The sequence below is a fragment of the Dipodomys ordii genome, unplaced genomic scaffold, assembly GCF_000151885.1.
Source record: "Dipodomys ordii isolate 6190 unplaced genomic scaffold, Dord_2.0 Scaffold7, whole genome shotgun sequence".
NCBI lineage: Eukaryota > Metazoa > Chordata > Mammalia > Rodentia > Heteromyidae > Dipodomys > Dipodomys ordii.
This window is the reverse complement of record NW_012267223.1, coordinates 3175968-3189886: the sequence shown is the minus strand read 5'-3', so window position 1 is coordinate 3189886 and position 13919 is coordinate 3175968. Positions and strand designations below refer to the sequence as shown.

Below are 13919 nucleotides of genomic sequence, written 5' to 3'. Positions count from 1 at the left end.
GCCCTGCGCCTGCCCCATCGCCACCCGCCAGCCCTGCGCCTGCCCCATCTCCACCCGTCAGCCCCGCGCCTGCCCCATCTCCACCTGCCAGCCCTGCGCCTGCCCCATCGCCACCCGCCAGCCCCGCGCCTGCCGCACCTTGGATGGAGATGAGCACCTGGAGAAGGCTGGATTTGCTCGTCCACCTTTCTGTCCCCTGAAACACACACAGCGTCAGCAGGGCTGCCCCACTGCACTGCCCAAGCCCAGCCCCCTTTCTGCCCTGACCGGGCGGTGGCGCCGTCTCCCCACCTTTCCAATCCAGGTGCCCAGGAGGCTGACGCACACCTTCCCGTTGTCATACAAGTTCGGGTTGAGACGGCCACTGCACTGGGAGAGGTAGCAAAAGTGGGGGGGCACGGCCGGGTAGATGTTGGGGAGCTGGATGTCAAATAGGTAGAGGCCATCCTCGTAGGGAGTTCGAGTGGGGCCCTTGATTAGGGCCGAGAAAAGATCCTGGAAGGGAAGGAGAACTGAGGCTGGCATCTGGGGGAGAGCCACCAACAGTGGACATGCCACGTGCCTGTTATCTCTGCACTTGCTTTTAGGAACAAGGGTGTGGTGGTCTCCCAACCAGCAGTTAAGGATCTGAGTTCCAGGGCAAAGGCTGAGAGACCACCCAAGTAAAGTGGTTAAGTCCTGAGAGCCAGCCTCTGACTTCTTGGATATATATATGAGTACACATGTCTGTGCAAGTGTGCGCATGTGTGGCGACAGCCAAGGGGTTAACTGTACCCTTATGCATGTCTGACCCCTGCTACTGCCAAGACCTCTGAGATTTGGAAAACAGCATAACAAAACAAAAGTATTTCTTTTTCCTCAGCAGGGCTGAGAATTTTCTTTCTCTCTTTTTTGTTGGTCGCGGGGCTTGAACTCTGGGCCGGGGTGCTGCCCCTCAGCTCTTCAGCTCAAGGCGAGCGCTCTACCACTTGAGCCACAGCGCCACTCCTGGTTTTCTGGAAGTTTAATGGAGACAAGAGTCTCACAGACTTTCCTGCCCGGGCTGGCTTTGAACCACGATCCTCAGATCTCCTGAGCAGTTAGGATTACAGGTGTGAGCCACTGGCGCCCAGCCCAGTCTGGAATTTTCTGGAGGAATCTTACACCTGAGAAACACTAGAGTATCACCAAGAACCTCAGCTGTGCCTATTGGCTGTGCCGCGCAGCTGGCTGTGGGCGGAATGAACTGACTTGCCCTTTGAAGACCCGCACTTGCTTTCCTCTGTGCCTCTCTGCCAGGACAGGGCAGCCAACATGCCCCCCCCCCAGGTCCTCACGCTGCCTTCTGAAGAGAGGACTGAGAACTGTCCCAGAAGAGTGAGGAAATGCAATGCGCTGTGAGCCAGTGCAGGTCTCGAGACCACGGGATCAGGTGGAGAGGGCAAGGGTTACGCGTGTGATGACATGTACACAAACAAGCACACAACACCACCGCACGCAATGGTGACTCAGGAGAATATAAAGTCCCAGCAGTCACAACTGCCAGGAGGGACGAAAGGCCTTGGATTTTCAGGGAAAAGGAGGTGAAGATTGTTCAAAGGCAACATGAACACTAAAGTTCTAATGTTTCAGAAAAAAAAGAGCAGACTCTTGCTGGGTAACCTGCAACCACAACTACTTAGGAGGCAAAGGCAGGAGGACCTCAAGTTCAAGGCTGGCCAGGTCTACATGGTTAGAAGGCCAGCTTAGGTGACTTAGGCAGATGCTGTCGCAGGACACTAACGTCTCATGCCTGTGATCCTCGCTACTCAGGAGAGTCTGCGAGACAATTATCTCCAATTAACCAGCCCCAAATCTGAAAGTAGAGGGGTAGTTTAAATGGCAGCACACGAGCCTCGAGCAAACCATTTTTAAAAATTAAGTTTAGGGCTGGGAAGGTGGCTCAGTGTTAAGAGTGCTTACCTAGCATGCATGAAGCCCTGGGTTTGATTCCTCAGTACCACATACTCAGAAAAAGCCAGAAGTAGCACTGTGGCTCAAGTGGTAGAGTGCTAGCCTTGAGCAAAAGAAGCTCAGAGACAGTGCCCAGGCCCTGAGTTCAAGCCCCAGGACTGGAAAAAAAAAATTAAGTTTAAGGTGCCAGTGGCTCACATTTGTAATACTAGCTACTCAGGAGGCTGAGATATGAGGATTGTAGTTCAAAGCCAGCCCAGGCAAGGACAGTCCATGAGACTCTTATCTCCAATTAACCACCAGAAAACCAAAAGTGGCATTGTGGCTCAAGTGGTAGCGTGCCTGCCTTGAGCTGAGGAGCTCAGGGGCAGCGCCTAGGCCCAGAGTTCAAGCCCCACAACTGACTAAATAAATAAATAGTTTTTAAAAGGGCTGGGGATATAGCTCAGTGGTTGAGCACTTGCTAGCACGGGCCCTGGGTTCAATTTCCAGTTTTTGTTTAAAAAAAGAATGAAAGAAAAAGAAAGGAAGGAAGGAAGGAAGGAAGGGGAAAGAGAAGAGTGGAGTGGTACTGGCAGACTCTTCAAGTTAGTTTTTATAAGGAGGGAGGAAAGGAAAGGCAAAGTATCGTGTGGTGTCCGTCCTTGGCTGGGCCCTGGAAGTGGGAGCAAGTGGGTGGTCTCTCAGGTGCTATTCAACTCTGGAGGTTCAGGCACCCAGATGGAGCGCCAATAGTACACCTGCGCCTGCCCACACCCAGCCCCGGCCAGCCACTTGCCATCCTGTCCTCAAAGGTCTTGACCATGATGCCATCGGGCAGTGAGGTAGCCAGCAACGCCATCTCCTTCCGGACCGTGCTGAAGAACTTCTTCGCTTCTGGAGGCTGGAACTCAATTTTCTTGAAAGAGTGATTAGCTGGAGGGGAAAGAGGATAGTCAGTCCCAAACATGGAGGCGCGGAGAGCCGCCTGCACACACAGCTGCTGTCCCAGGATGCGTGGCCTTGAGCGCCCCCCATTACTGCTTCTGCATCAGGACGGTGACCTGATGGGCCATGGCTGTCCTCCAGGGCAGGAGAGGGGTGGATGTCACAAGCCACTTGGCCTCCAGAGGTGCTGACACACAGGACTGTAGATGGGGGTGGGGAGGGGGCAGGGGCAGGGGCAGGGCGGGCGGGGGCTGACTCACAGGGTGCAAACTCCAGCACTGAGAAGACCTCGCCCTTGGCGCTGGTGAAGGTGACACCGGGCTTGCCACCACACTGCTGGCAGAGCACAGGGGTCTCGCTGGGCCACTCGGCCTTCACCGGAGACTGTCTCTCGGGCTTGTCCTCCTTGCGCTCTGTGTCAGGCACGGCCTCCATCTTCTCCTCCTCTGCGATAGCCACGTTGTCCAGCGTCTTCTTGAGGTTCTCCTGTAGCTTCTTGATATCATCCAGAAACTTCTTCTCGCGGGTTGGCTTTTCGGGCTCCACGGTGGGGGAGGTGGGGGAGCCCGTCAGCAGCTGTTCCACTGTCATGTTCTTGAGGCTCTCCAAGATCTTGATGGCCTCTTTCAGCTCCCGGAAACTCTTGGGTGGCCCGTCCTTTCCAGCCTTCTCCATCAGCCCTGCCATGGGCCCCGCCATGGCCACCGCCCCTTGGATGGCGGCGGTGGCAGCTTCTTCGCTGATGACCACCCCCTTGTCCTCCTCAGGGACCACAGGCTGCTCGGCGGCCGGGAGGGGGGGCTCTTCTATCTTGGGGTGCTCATCTTCCACCAGGCCGTTGTCCGTCTCCCAACTGTCGCTGTCGTCCTCCCACTCATCCGAGGACGCCCCGCTGGTACTGCCTTCTACCGAGTCATAGTCAGACTCCTCAATCTCTGACTCGATGTTGTACAAGTGCTAGGGCAGAAAGGAGGGTGAGGAAGTGCAGACGGAACCCTGTCCACTAGGGGGAGCTCGGGAGTCGCTGGCCTTCCAGCTAATGGTGACTCTCGGGGCTCTGGTGGCCTTATTCTACCCTCCCCTTTTCTGTTCTTAACTCTGCAGCCAGGTCTTTGGGATGCGGCCTCCTCCCTGGACACCTCTTCCCCTGACCATGGCCCTATCAGCTTTCCTAGGCGACGCTGGTAGTAAATCTCCATCTCCTAGGAAGGAACCTGTACTTTCCCAGCCCAGGACAGCCTGCATTCCAGGCTCAGTAGGCAAAGGCCAGAGAGAGCCACCCTCACTCAGGGATGGAGCTGGACCAGTGCTCCTGCACTCCGGACATAGGGACCATAGCTCTGAGCTCAGTGGTCGGGTCTGGCCAGTCTTACCTGGGGCAGGATGATGGTCTTTGAGTTGTCAGCCCACACTACCTCCACCTTGCTGCTGACGTCCACACGGGCCACCTGGCCCACTGACGGCTGTCAAGCAAAGGGGAGAGAGTCAGGGGCAGCTGTCTGGGAGAGGGGAGGATAAAAGCACCTTTGAAGGAGCTCCAGCTGTGGAACTGGGGATGAGGCTGTGGGACTGAGGGATACTGTCACCTGCAGGTTATTCAGGTGTTCAAGAACCCGCTCCTCTGCCTGACACTGAGTGCCAAACACATTCTTCACAAGCACCTACTAATCGGGGTACTGTTCGAGCTTTTTTTTTTTGGGGTCCAGTCGTGAGGCCTTGACTCTGGGGCCTGGGCACTATCCCTCAGCTCTTCAGCTCAAGGCTAGCACTCTACCACTTGAGCCACAGCGCCACCTCCGGCTTTTTTCTTTTTGCTTATGTGGTGCTGAGGAATGGAACCCAGGGCCTCAGGCATGCAAGGCAAGCGCTCTACCACTGAGCCACCTTCCCAGCCCTGTGCGAGCTTCTGTGTCACACCCTTCCACTCCAGGGCTTCCTGTCTTTTGCTTGTCTACTGCCTGGAATCTGCTCTGAGCCCTCACAAAGCTCCCGCCTCTTCTTTGAAGGCCCAGCTCAAGCCCCCACTCCTAAGCCTTTCCCGGAAGCCTTTCTTCCCAAGTCTGCTTGGAAGTCAGGAACAGTACCTGACCACGGTGTGACTGTGTGTGCTCTCCCCCACGGGCTCGTGATGAAGCTGAGCTCCTCCAAGAATCCTAACCAGCGGGGAGTGCTAGTCTGGCATGCATGAAGCCCCGTACCATTCAACAGAAAAAGCCCGAAGTGGTGCTGTGACTCAAGAGCTTCTACTGCCTGAGCTAGCCAAGCCCCAGGACTGGCCAAAAAAAAAAAAAGGAAGTCTGAACACTGCCTGGGCCCTGAGGCCAGAGGACTGGCAGGTCTTATCTCCTAGAGCCACCTGGTGGCCCTACCAGGCTCTGCAGCTGCTTCCAGACACTGGGGGTGTACCTCATCTTCCTTGGGTGGAGCCCCATCCTCAGTGTTGCCAATGCGAATGACAATATCAGTTGTGCGGAATCGAAAGTCAGGGTGGTCAGCGATGTCATAAACGCTCACATCCTCCTCTTCTCCAATGAGCTGTGGCACAAGATGGGCGGTCATGAGCCGGAGGCAGCCGTCCACCCCGAGCCCACCTGAAGAAAGCAAGGGCTCCACACTCACCTCCACATCATCCCCACTAGGCCGCAGCTTGAACCATTTCACCATGCAGGTGCGGCCGATATGGTCCCCAGACTGCACCACTCCATAGACGGCAGGATCTGGGCAGCTCTGGACTAGAGCAGCAGCGGGGACAAGACTGGCTTAGGAGCCCTCTTGGAACCAGCCTGCCACCCATCTCATCAACTCACACAGGCCTCTCTCAATCCTTCAACGGGTCCTTCCTGACCCAGTGACCCCAGTTCCCCAGCCCGGCTTCCCCCAGGGCCAGCACTACCTCGCTTATCCACCACGAAGTCTCCGGGGCAGAACTCATTGTTGTCCAAGTGGTGTACTGGGAAGAGGTCGTTGGAGCGAATGTTGCACTCCACAGAGCCGTCCTGCCACATCACATCAGCCGAGGTCATCGTGGTCACCACCTCCACCGCCACCCTGCCAGGGGCACACGGAGAGCCAACCATGCCAAAGTGCTCCGAGGAGGGGGCTCTTGCCTCCTCGTGGTGTCTGGAGCCTGCAAAGCTTACTCAAAGTGCCACGCTCTGAGGATGGGGCCCAGGCCTTAAGCAAATGTGGTCCCAAAAGGCCAGGCCCGAGGCCAATGCCACCATTCTACCCGCAAACCTTTCCTGCCCACTGGGCACTGCATGTCGCCCGGAGCGGGGTGGTGGGGGGCACCGGAGCGGTTACAAGGCTCACAGACCAATGAGCCGCTGACACACGTGTCAGCCAGGACATGGGCTCTGGTGAATTCAGGCGGGAGGCTGGGGAGAGCACACTTACCTGTCTCCTGGCTTGAAGTCACGAGTGGTTTTATTCTTCTTCCTTTTATGCTTTCGCTTTAGGTTCTTGATGGACAAGGGAATGCTCTTTTTGCGGCCTGCGCCGCTGCCGCTCTGGGAGGACGTGGTGGAGCTGGCAGAGGAGGTCACGGAGCTGGTGTCGTCTGTGTCGTCTGCGGCCTCGTCGTCTGCATCCTGCTCTGTTGAGGGCAGCCCGTCATCTCCGCCCTCCTTCAGCAAGAAGGGGGGCAGCGGCTCGCCCGCCTCATGGATCTCCTCGGGAATCTCAACTTGAATCTCAGCTGGGCTGGCTGAGCTGTCGGGCGGCTCCTCGGGGCTCGCGGGCCCCGTCTCTGTCTTGGCATTGGCTTCCCCTTTCTTGCCCGGGTCCTCCGTGGCATGGTCCCTGGAACACTGGGTGTCCGGGGAGCAAGACATGATCCTCACAACCTGCTTCTTCAGTAGGCGCTTCACCTGCAAGGGTCAAACAGGGGTCAGGGGGCTGTGGGGCACAACAGGTAGTCAGGCCTCACACCTTGGGTCGCCTGGGCCGCAGGCATCAGTCTGGGGGATTTACACTATACACACCTAAGCAGCCGGCAAGGGGGTCCTCAAGAGTGGCACCCCCCAGGCTCACAGCACAGACTGTTCCTTTCCTGGCTATGGAAATGGCTCAAGGCCAGTTCCTCAAATGCCCACCAACTCCCAACTCCAAGGACATACCTTCTTGGCCATAGAGCCCTCCCCCTGGGCGCAGTTTTTTTCTGGACATTCCCAGGCAATCTTGGCCGGCTCTACCTTGGCTGGGAAGACATACAGACAGCGTTCCCCCAGCTGCCGCTGAGCATGGTCAAAGCATCCGAGACGCTTCACCCTGTGGGGAGAAGCAGGGTGGGCTGACTTCGCACAGGTCAGCGGGCCCTTGGCTCTCTTGGTACATCTATGGCTGGGGCCCAGGGGCGCTCCCCAGATGGGCCTCTGGCGATGGCCACGTGCTTACCTGCCTAGGTTTTCCTGGGTGATGACTGAGGGTGGGGGGCTGACGCTGTCTGTGCCCCCTGGACAGAAACTCTTGGTAATCCATGTGACTTTCAGCTCCACAACTTGCACCTGGGGACAGCAGGGCAGGGGCACCTTGAGGAGGGCAGGCTCGAGCAGTCCTCTCCTAACCAGCTGCCCAGAGCGCCTCCCGCCCCACCCCTGCGACCTCTGGAGCGGGGAGCAGAGCTTCATGCCGCAGCAGCCCCTGTGCACACACACTGCAGCGCCAGGGGCCACCTGCTATCCGCCCCAGCTCAGTCTGAGCAGGACAGGTGGAAGGACATCTGTCAGCCACTCCATGAACAGAGCGTGGCGGGGGGTGTGGGGGGGGGTCTCTTAACCCTCTGGCACTCTTTCAAGTGACAGGGTGCGGTGCTGGGGAGCATGCTGATCCCTACCTCCTCCACCACCACTCGGAACTTGCTCTTGGTGCTGAGCACCGGCTTGACACCTGACAGCCACTGCACACTGGAGAAGATCTTGGCAGGCCCAATGAGCACCTGGCCTGGGTAGAAGCCGTAGGAATCATCGAAGAAGAGACCCTGCAGAGTTTAAATCCTTGTGAGTGACTTCTGTGGCCCACCTTCCCCGCCAGCCCTACTACGGAAACCCACCCCCAATGGCCTCCCACCTCCTCTGCACATGGCCAGCACAAGGCACAGCTGAGATGCTGAAATGAGGCTGCAGACTCTAACAAGCTGCCACACAGCATCAGTGTGTCTGCTCAGAGATTCCACTCTCTAGAGAGCAGCAGTCTCCAGTACAAATTGGGTCCAAAGAGTATTGTGCCAGTGTGTTCTATGGACTAAGTTCCTCTATGTGAAAGCGCAAGATGAGCTAGCACCGATAGAATGAGAGCTCTGATGCTCTGGGCCCACACTTGTACCTCCAACTACTCTGGTGCCTAACACCTCTTTCCTAGGAACCCATTTTGCTCAGCCCAGGCCACCTCAGAGCTCTCGACTTAGAAGTTCTTCCTATAAAGCTAGAGCATACATACTGAGTCACTGACATGTGGGCAGACATCGTAGAGCTTGGCGCCATCTTCTGTGTTCATGGAGCACCTGAAACCGAGAACAGAGGCTTGGTCTACACTGGGGCCCAATGTGCACCCAACAGTGATGAGCAGAGGACCAAGATGGCACTACCCACCTGCCACTGTGCTGGAGTAAGCCACTGAGCCCTGTCTGAGAGCCCACTAGAGCACCAGCCCCTAACAGACACCTACATGAAGACATTTCACCAAGCCAAGATAGACTAGAAACCAAGTAAGAGAATTAGGCTAGAGGAGATAAGCAAACCAGAACAGGGTTGACTACAATATCTGTCACGGGATCAAACCTGTCCTCACAGGCCCGGTGAGCAAACACCTTCGGCCTGCCTTTGGTTCCTGGGAAGTGAGATGCCTACCTGGCACCATTGGATAGCTTCAGGATGATCTGGTTCTTCAAGTCATAGACCTTCCCTAGCCAGCAGTCATAGGCAATGTAGTCCCCATACATAAAGGGCTGCAGACAAAGCACAAGGGCAGTCAGAGAGCTAATACTGTCTGTGCTCAGGGCACGGGGACATCTTTGCCCCACAAAGACAGAGAAGAAAGACTCTGAACAGCTTGTTTGGCTGTCCGCTACTGGACTCAAACAAATGCTAGAGCAGGCCCCCTGTACCCCCTTGGGATACAGCCTAGGACTGTATCCCATGCCCCTTTCAAGTGAGGAGGTAGGCATGTGAGGAAGTTTCCGGGGGGGGGGGGGGCACGTGCTGCAGAGTCTCCCAGAGGCAGAGGAGATAGCAGCACATAGTTGGGAGGTAAGCTATGTGGACAAATAAAGAGTCAACTGAGAACTGAATTGGAAGTGGTTTCTCAGAGTACAGAAGGTACCCAGCAACAGAAAGGTCAGGGGTTCCACCGGAATTGGGGGTGTCAGGCTGAACATGATCTTCATGTACATGTAGACCAGCTACTGACTAAATGCCTGGGCACGTGCACATCACATACCTATGTGATGGTCCTAGTATTAGCCTAAGAAGCCTAGTCATGCCCAAGTGTCCTGAACTTGGTTTCTTTTATTTTGTGGTCTTGGAGATCAAACCTAGGGCTTAATGTCTACATTGCACATGTTCTACTACTGGGCTACATCCCCAGCTCTGACACCTTAGTTAATTTTTGGGTTGGTTGTGGAGCTTGAACTCAGGGCCTGGACGCTGTCCCTGAGCTCTTCTGCTCAAGGCCAGTACTCTACCACTTTGAGCCACAGCTCCATTTCCATCTTTTTGGTGGTTAACTGTAGATAAGCAGCTCATGAGCTTTCCTGACCAGGCTGGCTTTGAACCATGATAATCAGATCTCAGCCTCCTGAGTAGTTAGGATTATAGGTGTGAACCACAAGCACCCGGCTGAGATCTTAGATTTTATTTTTTATTTAATTTTATTATTTTAAAGATATTGTACAGAGGGGTTAACAGTTACATGAAAGGTAATGAGGAAATTTCTTCTTGAGCATTGTTACCCCTTTTCAACATAGTGTGTGTCTTGCATGAGATTTTAGTTTTGGGTTTTTTAGTTTTTAACATGCCATTCTCCTATGAAATGTGACCAGTTCTGGGACTGGAACAGAAAAAAAGTAAAAGATGAGCATGAAATGTCTCACTGTAACAAAAAAAGGTTGGGAGGGACAGGCAAAACCACAAAAGCCAGCAGGAACCCCTTCCGGAAGGGGCTCCTGCTGGCTGTGCTGGGGGGAGGGGGTTGATGTGGGAGAATGTCCTCCTTTCTGGAAAACACTGTCTTGTTTAGGGATGATGGGACATTGTACCTGCAGCTTACTATTAGATGGTTCAGGAAAAGAAGAGCAGAGTGAAGGTGCCTAGCAAAGGAGGGAGGAGGAGAGAGGGAAGTTATGGTCAAATGGAGAGAAATGGTAGCCGCTGAGACAGATGGAGGAATTTCTAACTTTTGAAATAATTTTAAAATTATTAAAGAAAACCCTTTAAAAGGAGATGTTATAGGAGAAAGGGAGACAACTGAGGACAGCTACACTTGAGACATGCGCCTGAGCGGGATGAGGAAGGGCACATCCTGACCTTGTGTGGAAATGGATCATTCACAAGGGCAACAGGGAGAGTGCCAAGAGCAAGCCTGCCCAGGTGATCCAGGAGGGCCAAGCACTGGAGTCACACGGCCAGCCCTGAGAGCAGTGAGGAGAGGCTCTCACCCAGATGTGCTGGAGGTCCTTGCTGTTGACAGGGTAGATGATGCAGTTTGTGCCGATGAGCTTGACAGCGCAGTCAATGTTGACATCAATCACCGTGCCACACTGGCTGTCCTGGGGATGGAAGAGAGTGTCCAGGCAAGGTCATCTCATCCAGTGCCCCCCTCCCCACACCTTCCTGAGCCCAGCAGTTCCCTGCATACAAAGTGCAGGGGCCTGGCTAGAACTCACCGAGGAACGCATATGCCGGACCACATCCCGGGGCACCACGGAGCGGTCCTCTAGTTTCAGCTGTAAAAGTAAAAATGCAGGGTGACAGGAAGTGTCGGAAGCCACTACAGATGTATTTTTCTTCCAACTTTTTTTTTTTTTTTTTTGGTGGTGGGGCTTGAACTCTGGGGCCTGGGCACTATCCCTCAGCTGTTCAGCTCAAGGCGAGTGCTCTACCACTTGAGCCACAGGGCCACTCCCGGTTGCTGGTGGTTCACTGGAGAAAAGAGTCTCATGGACATTCCTGCCTGGCTGGCTTTGAACCAAGATCCTCAGATCTCAGCCTCTCGAGTAGCTAGGATTATAGGTGTGAGCCACCGGCGCCCAGCTCCAACTTCTAAGTGTCATCCATACCACCAAGTGCACAAGCACTAAGTGTTTGGCTCAAAGCATTTTCAAAAACTGCATAGATGCTGGGCGCCAGCGATGCACACCTGTAATCCTAGCTATTCAGGAAGCTGCGATCTGAGGATACAGTGCAAAGCCAGCCCAGTCAGGAAAGTCCACAAGTGGCACTGTGGCTCTAAGTGTGAGAGCGCTAGCCTTGAGCAAAAAAGCTCAGCGACAGTGCCCAGGCCCTGAGTTTAAGCCTCATAACCAACCAAAATAGTAATTAATAATAATAATAATAGCGCACACTTCCTCCCTAGTATGTAGAACCAGAGACAGAATGTGTGCCTCCTAGTGTCCCTGAAGTCCCTGACTCCAGACTCCTAGAGGTATCATGAGCATGAGAAATACTGTCGGGTGACAGATGACAAGGCTTAACACAGCTCATCCTCGTAGGACATTTTGTTGTGAGTTAAATCCTTTTCTACATTGTGTAAGTGCCTGTCCTTTGACCCCAACTGATCAGCCTGAGGAGTTGGTGGGGAATGAGCAGGACACTAGGCTGTGCTGGGTCACCCTGAAGCCCAGCTATCAACCCACAGGCACCTCCTGCTAATCTGGGTTATCCCTGCTCCCAGTGCAGCCGGCTCCTTATCTACAGTGCTGCAGAGCACTGCGGCTGCTGAGTAAGTCTCAGGATAGTGCTTCAGGAGCCTGGCCAAGGGAAAGGCATCTGACCTGTCCCTCCATGAACCCCTAGCAGCTGCCACCTCCTCCTGCCAGGCTGTGCCTCTCCCCCAGTACAGGCAGGGCTAGTTCACAGCCAGGTCAGCCTGCGTTCCTGAACCTGGGCTGCTCCACGGGAGCTCTTCACTGAGCAAGAGCAGTGGGTAGGTCTCAGCAAACTGCCCACTGCTGTGTCCAACACCCCACACCACGGCCCTCAAACTCCAGCCAGCCTGACAGTCCTCGGGAATTGGCTCTGCTCACAATCCCTGGGGCAGGAGTGACCCCAAGAACAGAGGGAGAATGCTGAAAGGGGAAGAAGCTGTTTTAAGTTCCCCGAAATCTTAGCTATGACAACTAAAACACCTCTGTGAGTAGGATGTGACTTAACAACAAAGGGAAGCACTGTCCCGCCAGCAGCCAGCAGCGTAGAAATCCCCACGGGCCTGGCCCACAGGACAACACCCTCGTGGTTCATCAAGGCAGTTAAGCTGCTGCTCTGATCTCTGCACGCACACAAAGTGGCTCTAGTGGAATCCATCAGCCCCTGGTGGACTTCTCCGTCCTACTGCCCTGGGAGAGGCCAAGCTGGCCCACCTCTGCTCTGGGTGGTAAGGGGCTGCTGGGATGCCAGTGCCCTTATCTGATCCCAAAGGGCGAACCACTGGGCACCAGATCCCTGCTCTGGAGCCTGTGTTTGCTGTGCTCCCTTAACCTTTTTCAGCCCTTCCTCAGTTCAGACTTCAGTAAGCCCCTAATGGGGACTCTAAGCTGCCACAGGAATCAGATGCTGTTGTGTCAGAAACCCAAAAGAAGTAGGGCCACGAGAAAACCATCGGCAGACTATGTCCTCGGTGGAGATGTGGGGCTTATCAGGCCCAAGAACATGGCCAGGGAAAGGAGGAGAGCAGCTGAGTAGGCGGCTCAGTTGTGAGGCCTGGGGGCAGATGGAGCCATGTTCTAGGAAAGTCTTGGCCTGTCTGTGTGGTCCTATGTCTACAGTGTGACTCTTGGCCAGCTAGGAGCTGTCTTCAGGGCTCTTCTAATCCTTCCATGATAACAAGTCCATTTCTCCAGGGCCCTGCCAGTACTGGAGACAGGGTGGAGATAATGTAGAGAGAGGAATGAGGGCCACCACGCTGACTAGACTCCTTTCCTTTGGGAATTCCAGACCAAGGTATCTGAAAGGATGACAGACAAGTAAGTGTCTCCATTGTCCTTCCTGGCCTTTCCTCCTAACTTTCTGACTCCCTTCCTCCAAACACTCCTGTGTGCTACGCCCTGCACAGAACTTCCCAATGTCTTCTTCTCACCCCTACCTGTGCTTTCCTGCTTGCTGGAGCTTTCATGACCCCACTGTGGAAGATGTGCTGTGCTTCGGGGGATGAGGAAGTCTCCTCTGCCCTTAGCAGCAACATAAGCCAGCTCAGTACATGTTAGCAGTTTTCTAAGCACCTGCAGGATGACCCATATTATTAACATCAAGACTGTCATCTCCAGCTTACAGATAAGTACACAGAGACAAAGAGAAAGCAAGCAACTTGCTCAGGGTGGCATAGCCTGTAGAGATAGAGCCTGTACTCGAAATCAGTATAGCTTGAGTCTTTTTTCTCTCTCTCCCCATGCTGTTATTAGGGCTTGAACTCAGGGCCTGGGTGATATCCCTGAACTTTTGTGCTCAAGCTAATATCTACTACTTTGAGCCACAGCTCCATTTCCAGATTTTTGGTAGTTAACTGGAGATAACAATCTCATGGAATTTCCTGTCCAGGATGGCTCTGAGCTTCAATCATTAGATCTCAGCTTCCTAAGTAGCTAGGATTACAGGTGTGAACGACTGGTGCCCAGCTAGAGTCCTTTTTTTTAACCACATAAGAACCTCTTTCCTCTTCAGAGCTAGAGACAGCAACAGCAAAAAACATATTTCTCGCAAATCTATACATTCCAATGACAGAGTCTTCTGGTTATAAAAGTAACAAATGCTTCTGGTATGTTTGGAAGGCAGCTGCGGAGGCTTCTGGCTGAGATTGTCAGTAGGGCCCTAAGCTGTTTGCCTTCCGCATTCTCTGCCTTCCTAAAACATCAA

General features: G+C 54.3%; 1 protein-coding gene across 1 annotated transcript in view; it reads right to left on the bottom strand.

The window, feature by feature from the left end:
- Ube2o (ubiquitin-conjugating enzyme E2O) overlaps positions 1-13251 on the bottom strand; it is a 28133-nt gene extending 14882 nt beyond the window's left edge. Inside the window, exons 1-17 of the mRNA XM_013036414.1 lie at positions 13153-13251; positions 10739-10798; positions 10511-10621; positions 8706-8803; positions 8296-8359; positions 7694-7837; positions 7255-7364; positions 6978-7128; positions 6256-6728; positions 5753-5907; positions 5479-5591; positions 5266-5394; positions 4233-4322; positions 3120-3816; positions 2711-2847; positions 292-495; positions 139-196 (exon numbers count right to left, since the gene is read on the bottom strand). Coding sequence (XP_012891868.1) covers positions 139-196; positions 292-495; positions 2711-2847; positions 3120-3816; positions 4233-4322; positions 5266-5394; positions 5479-5591; positions 5753-5907; positions 6256-6728; positions 6978-7128; positions 7255-7364; positions 7694-7837; positions 8296-8359; positions 8706-8803; positions 10511-10621; positions 10739-10798; positions 13153-13251 — 2893 coding nt within the window. The remainder of the gene's footprint in view (positions 1-138; positions 197-291; positions 496-2710; positions 2848-3119; positions 3817-4232; positions 4323-5265; positions 5395-5478; positions 5592-5752; positions 5908-6255; positions 6729-6977; positions 7129-7254; positions 7365-7693; positions 7838-8295; positions 8360-8705; positions 8804-10510; positions 10622-10738; positions 10799-13152) is intronic.
- Positions 13252-13919: the final 668 nt, after the last annotated feature.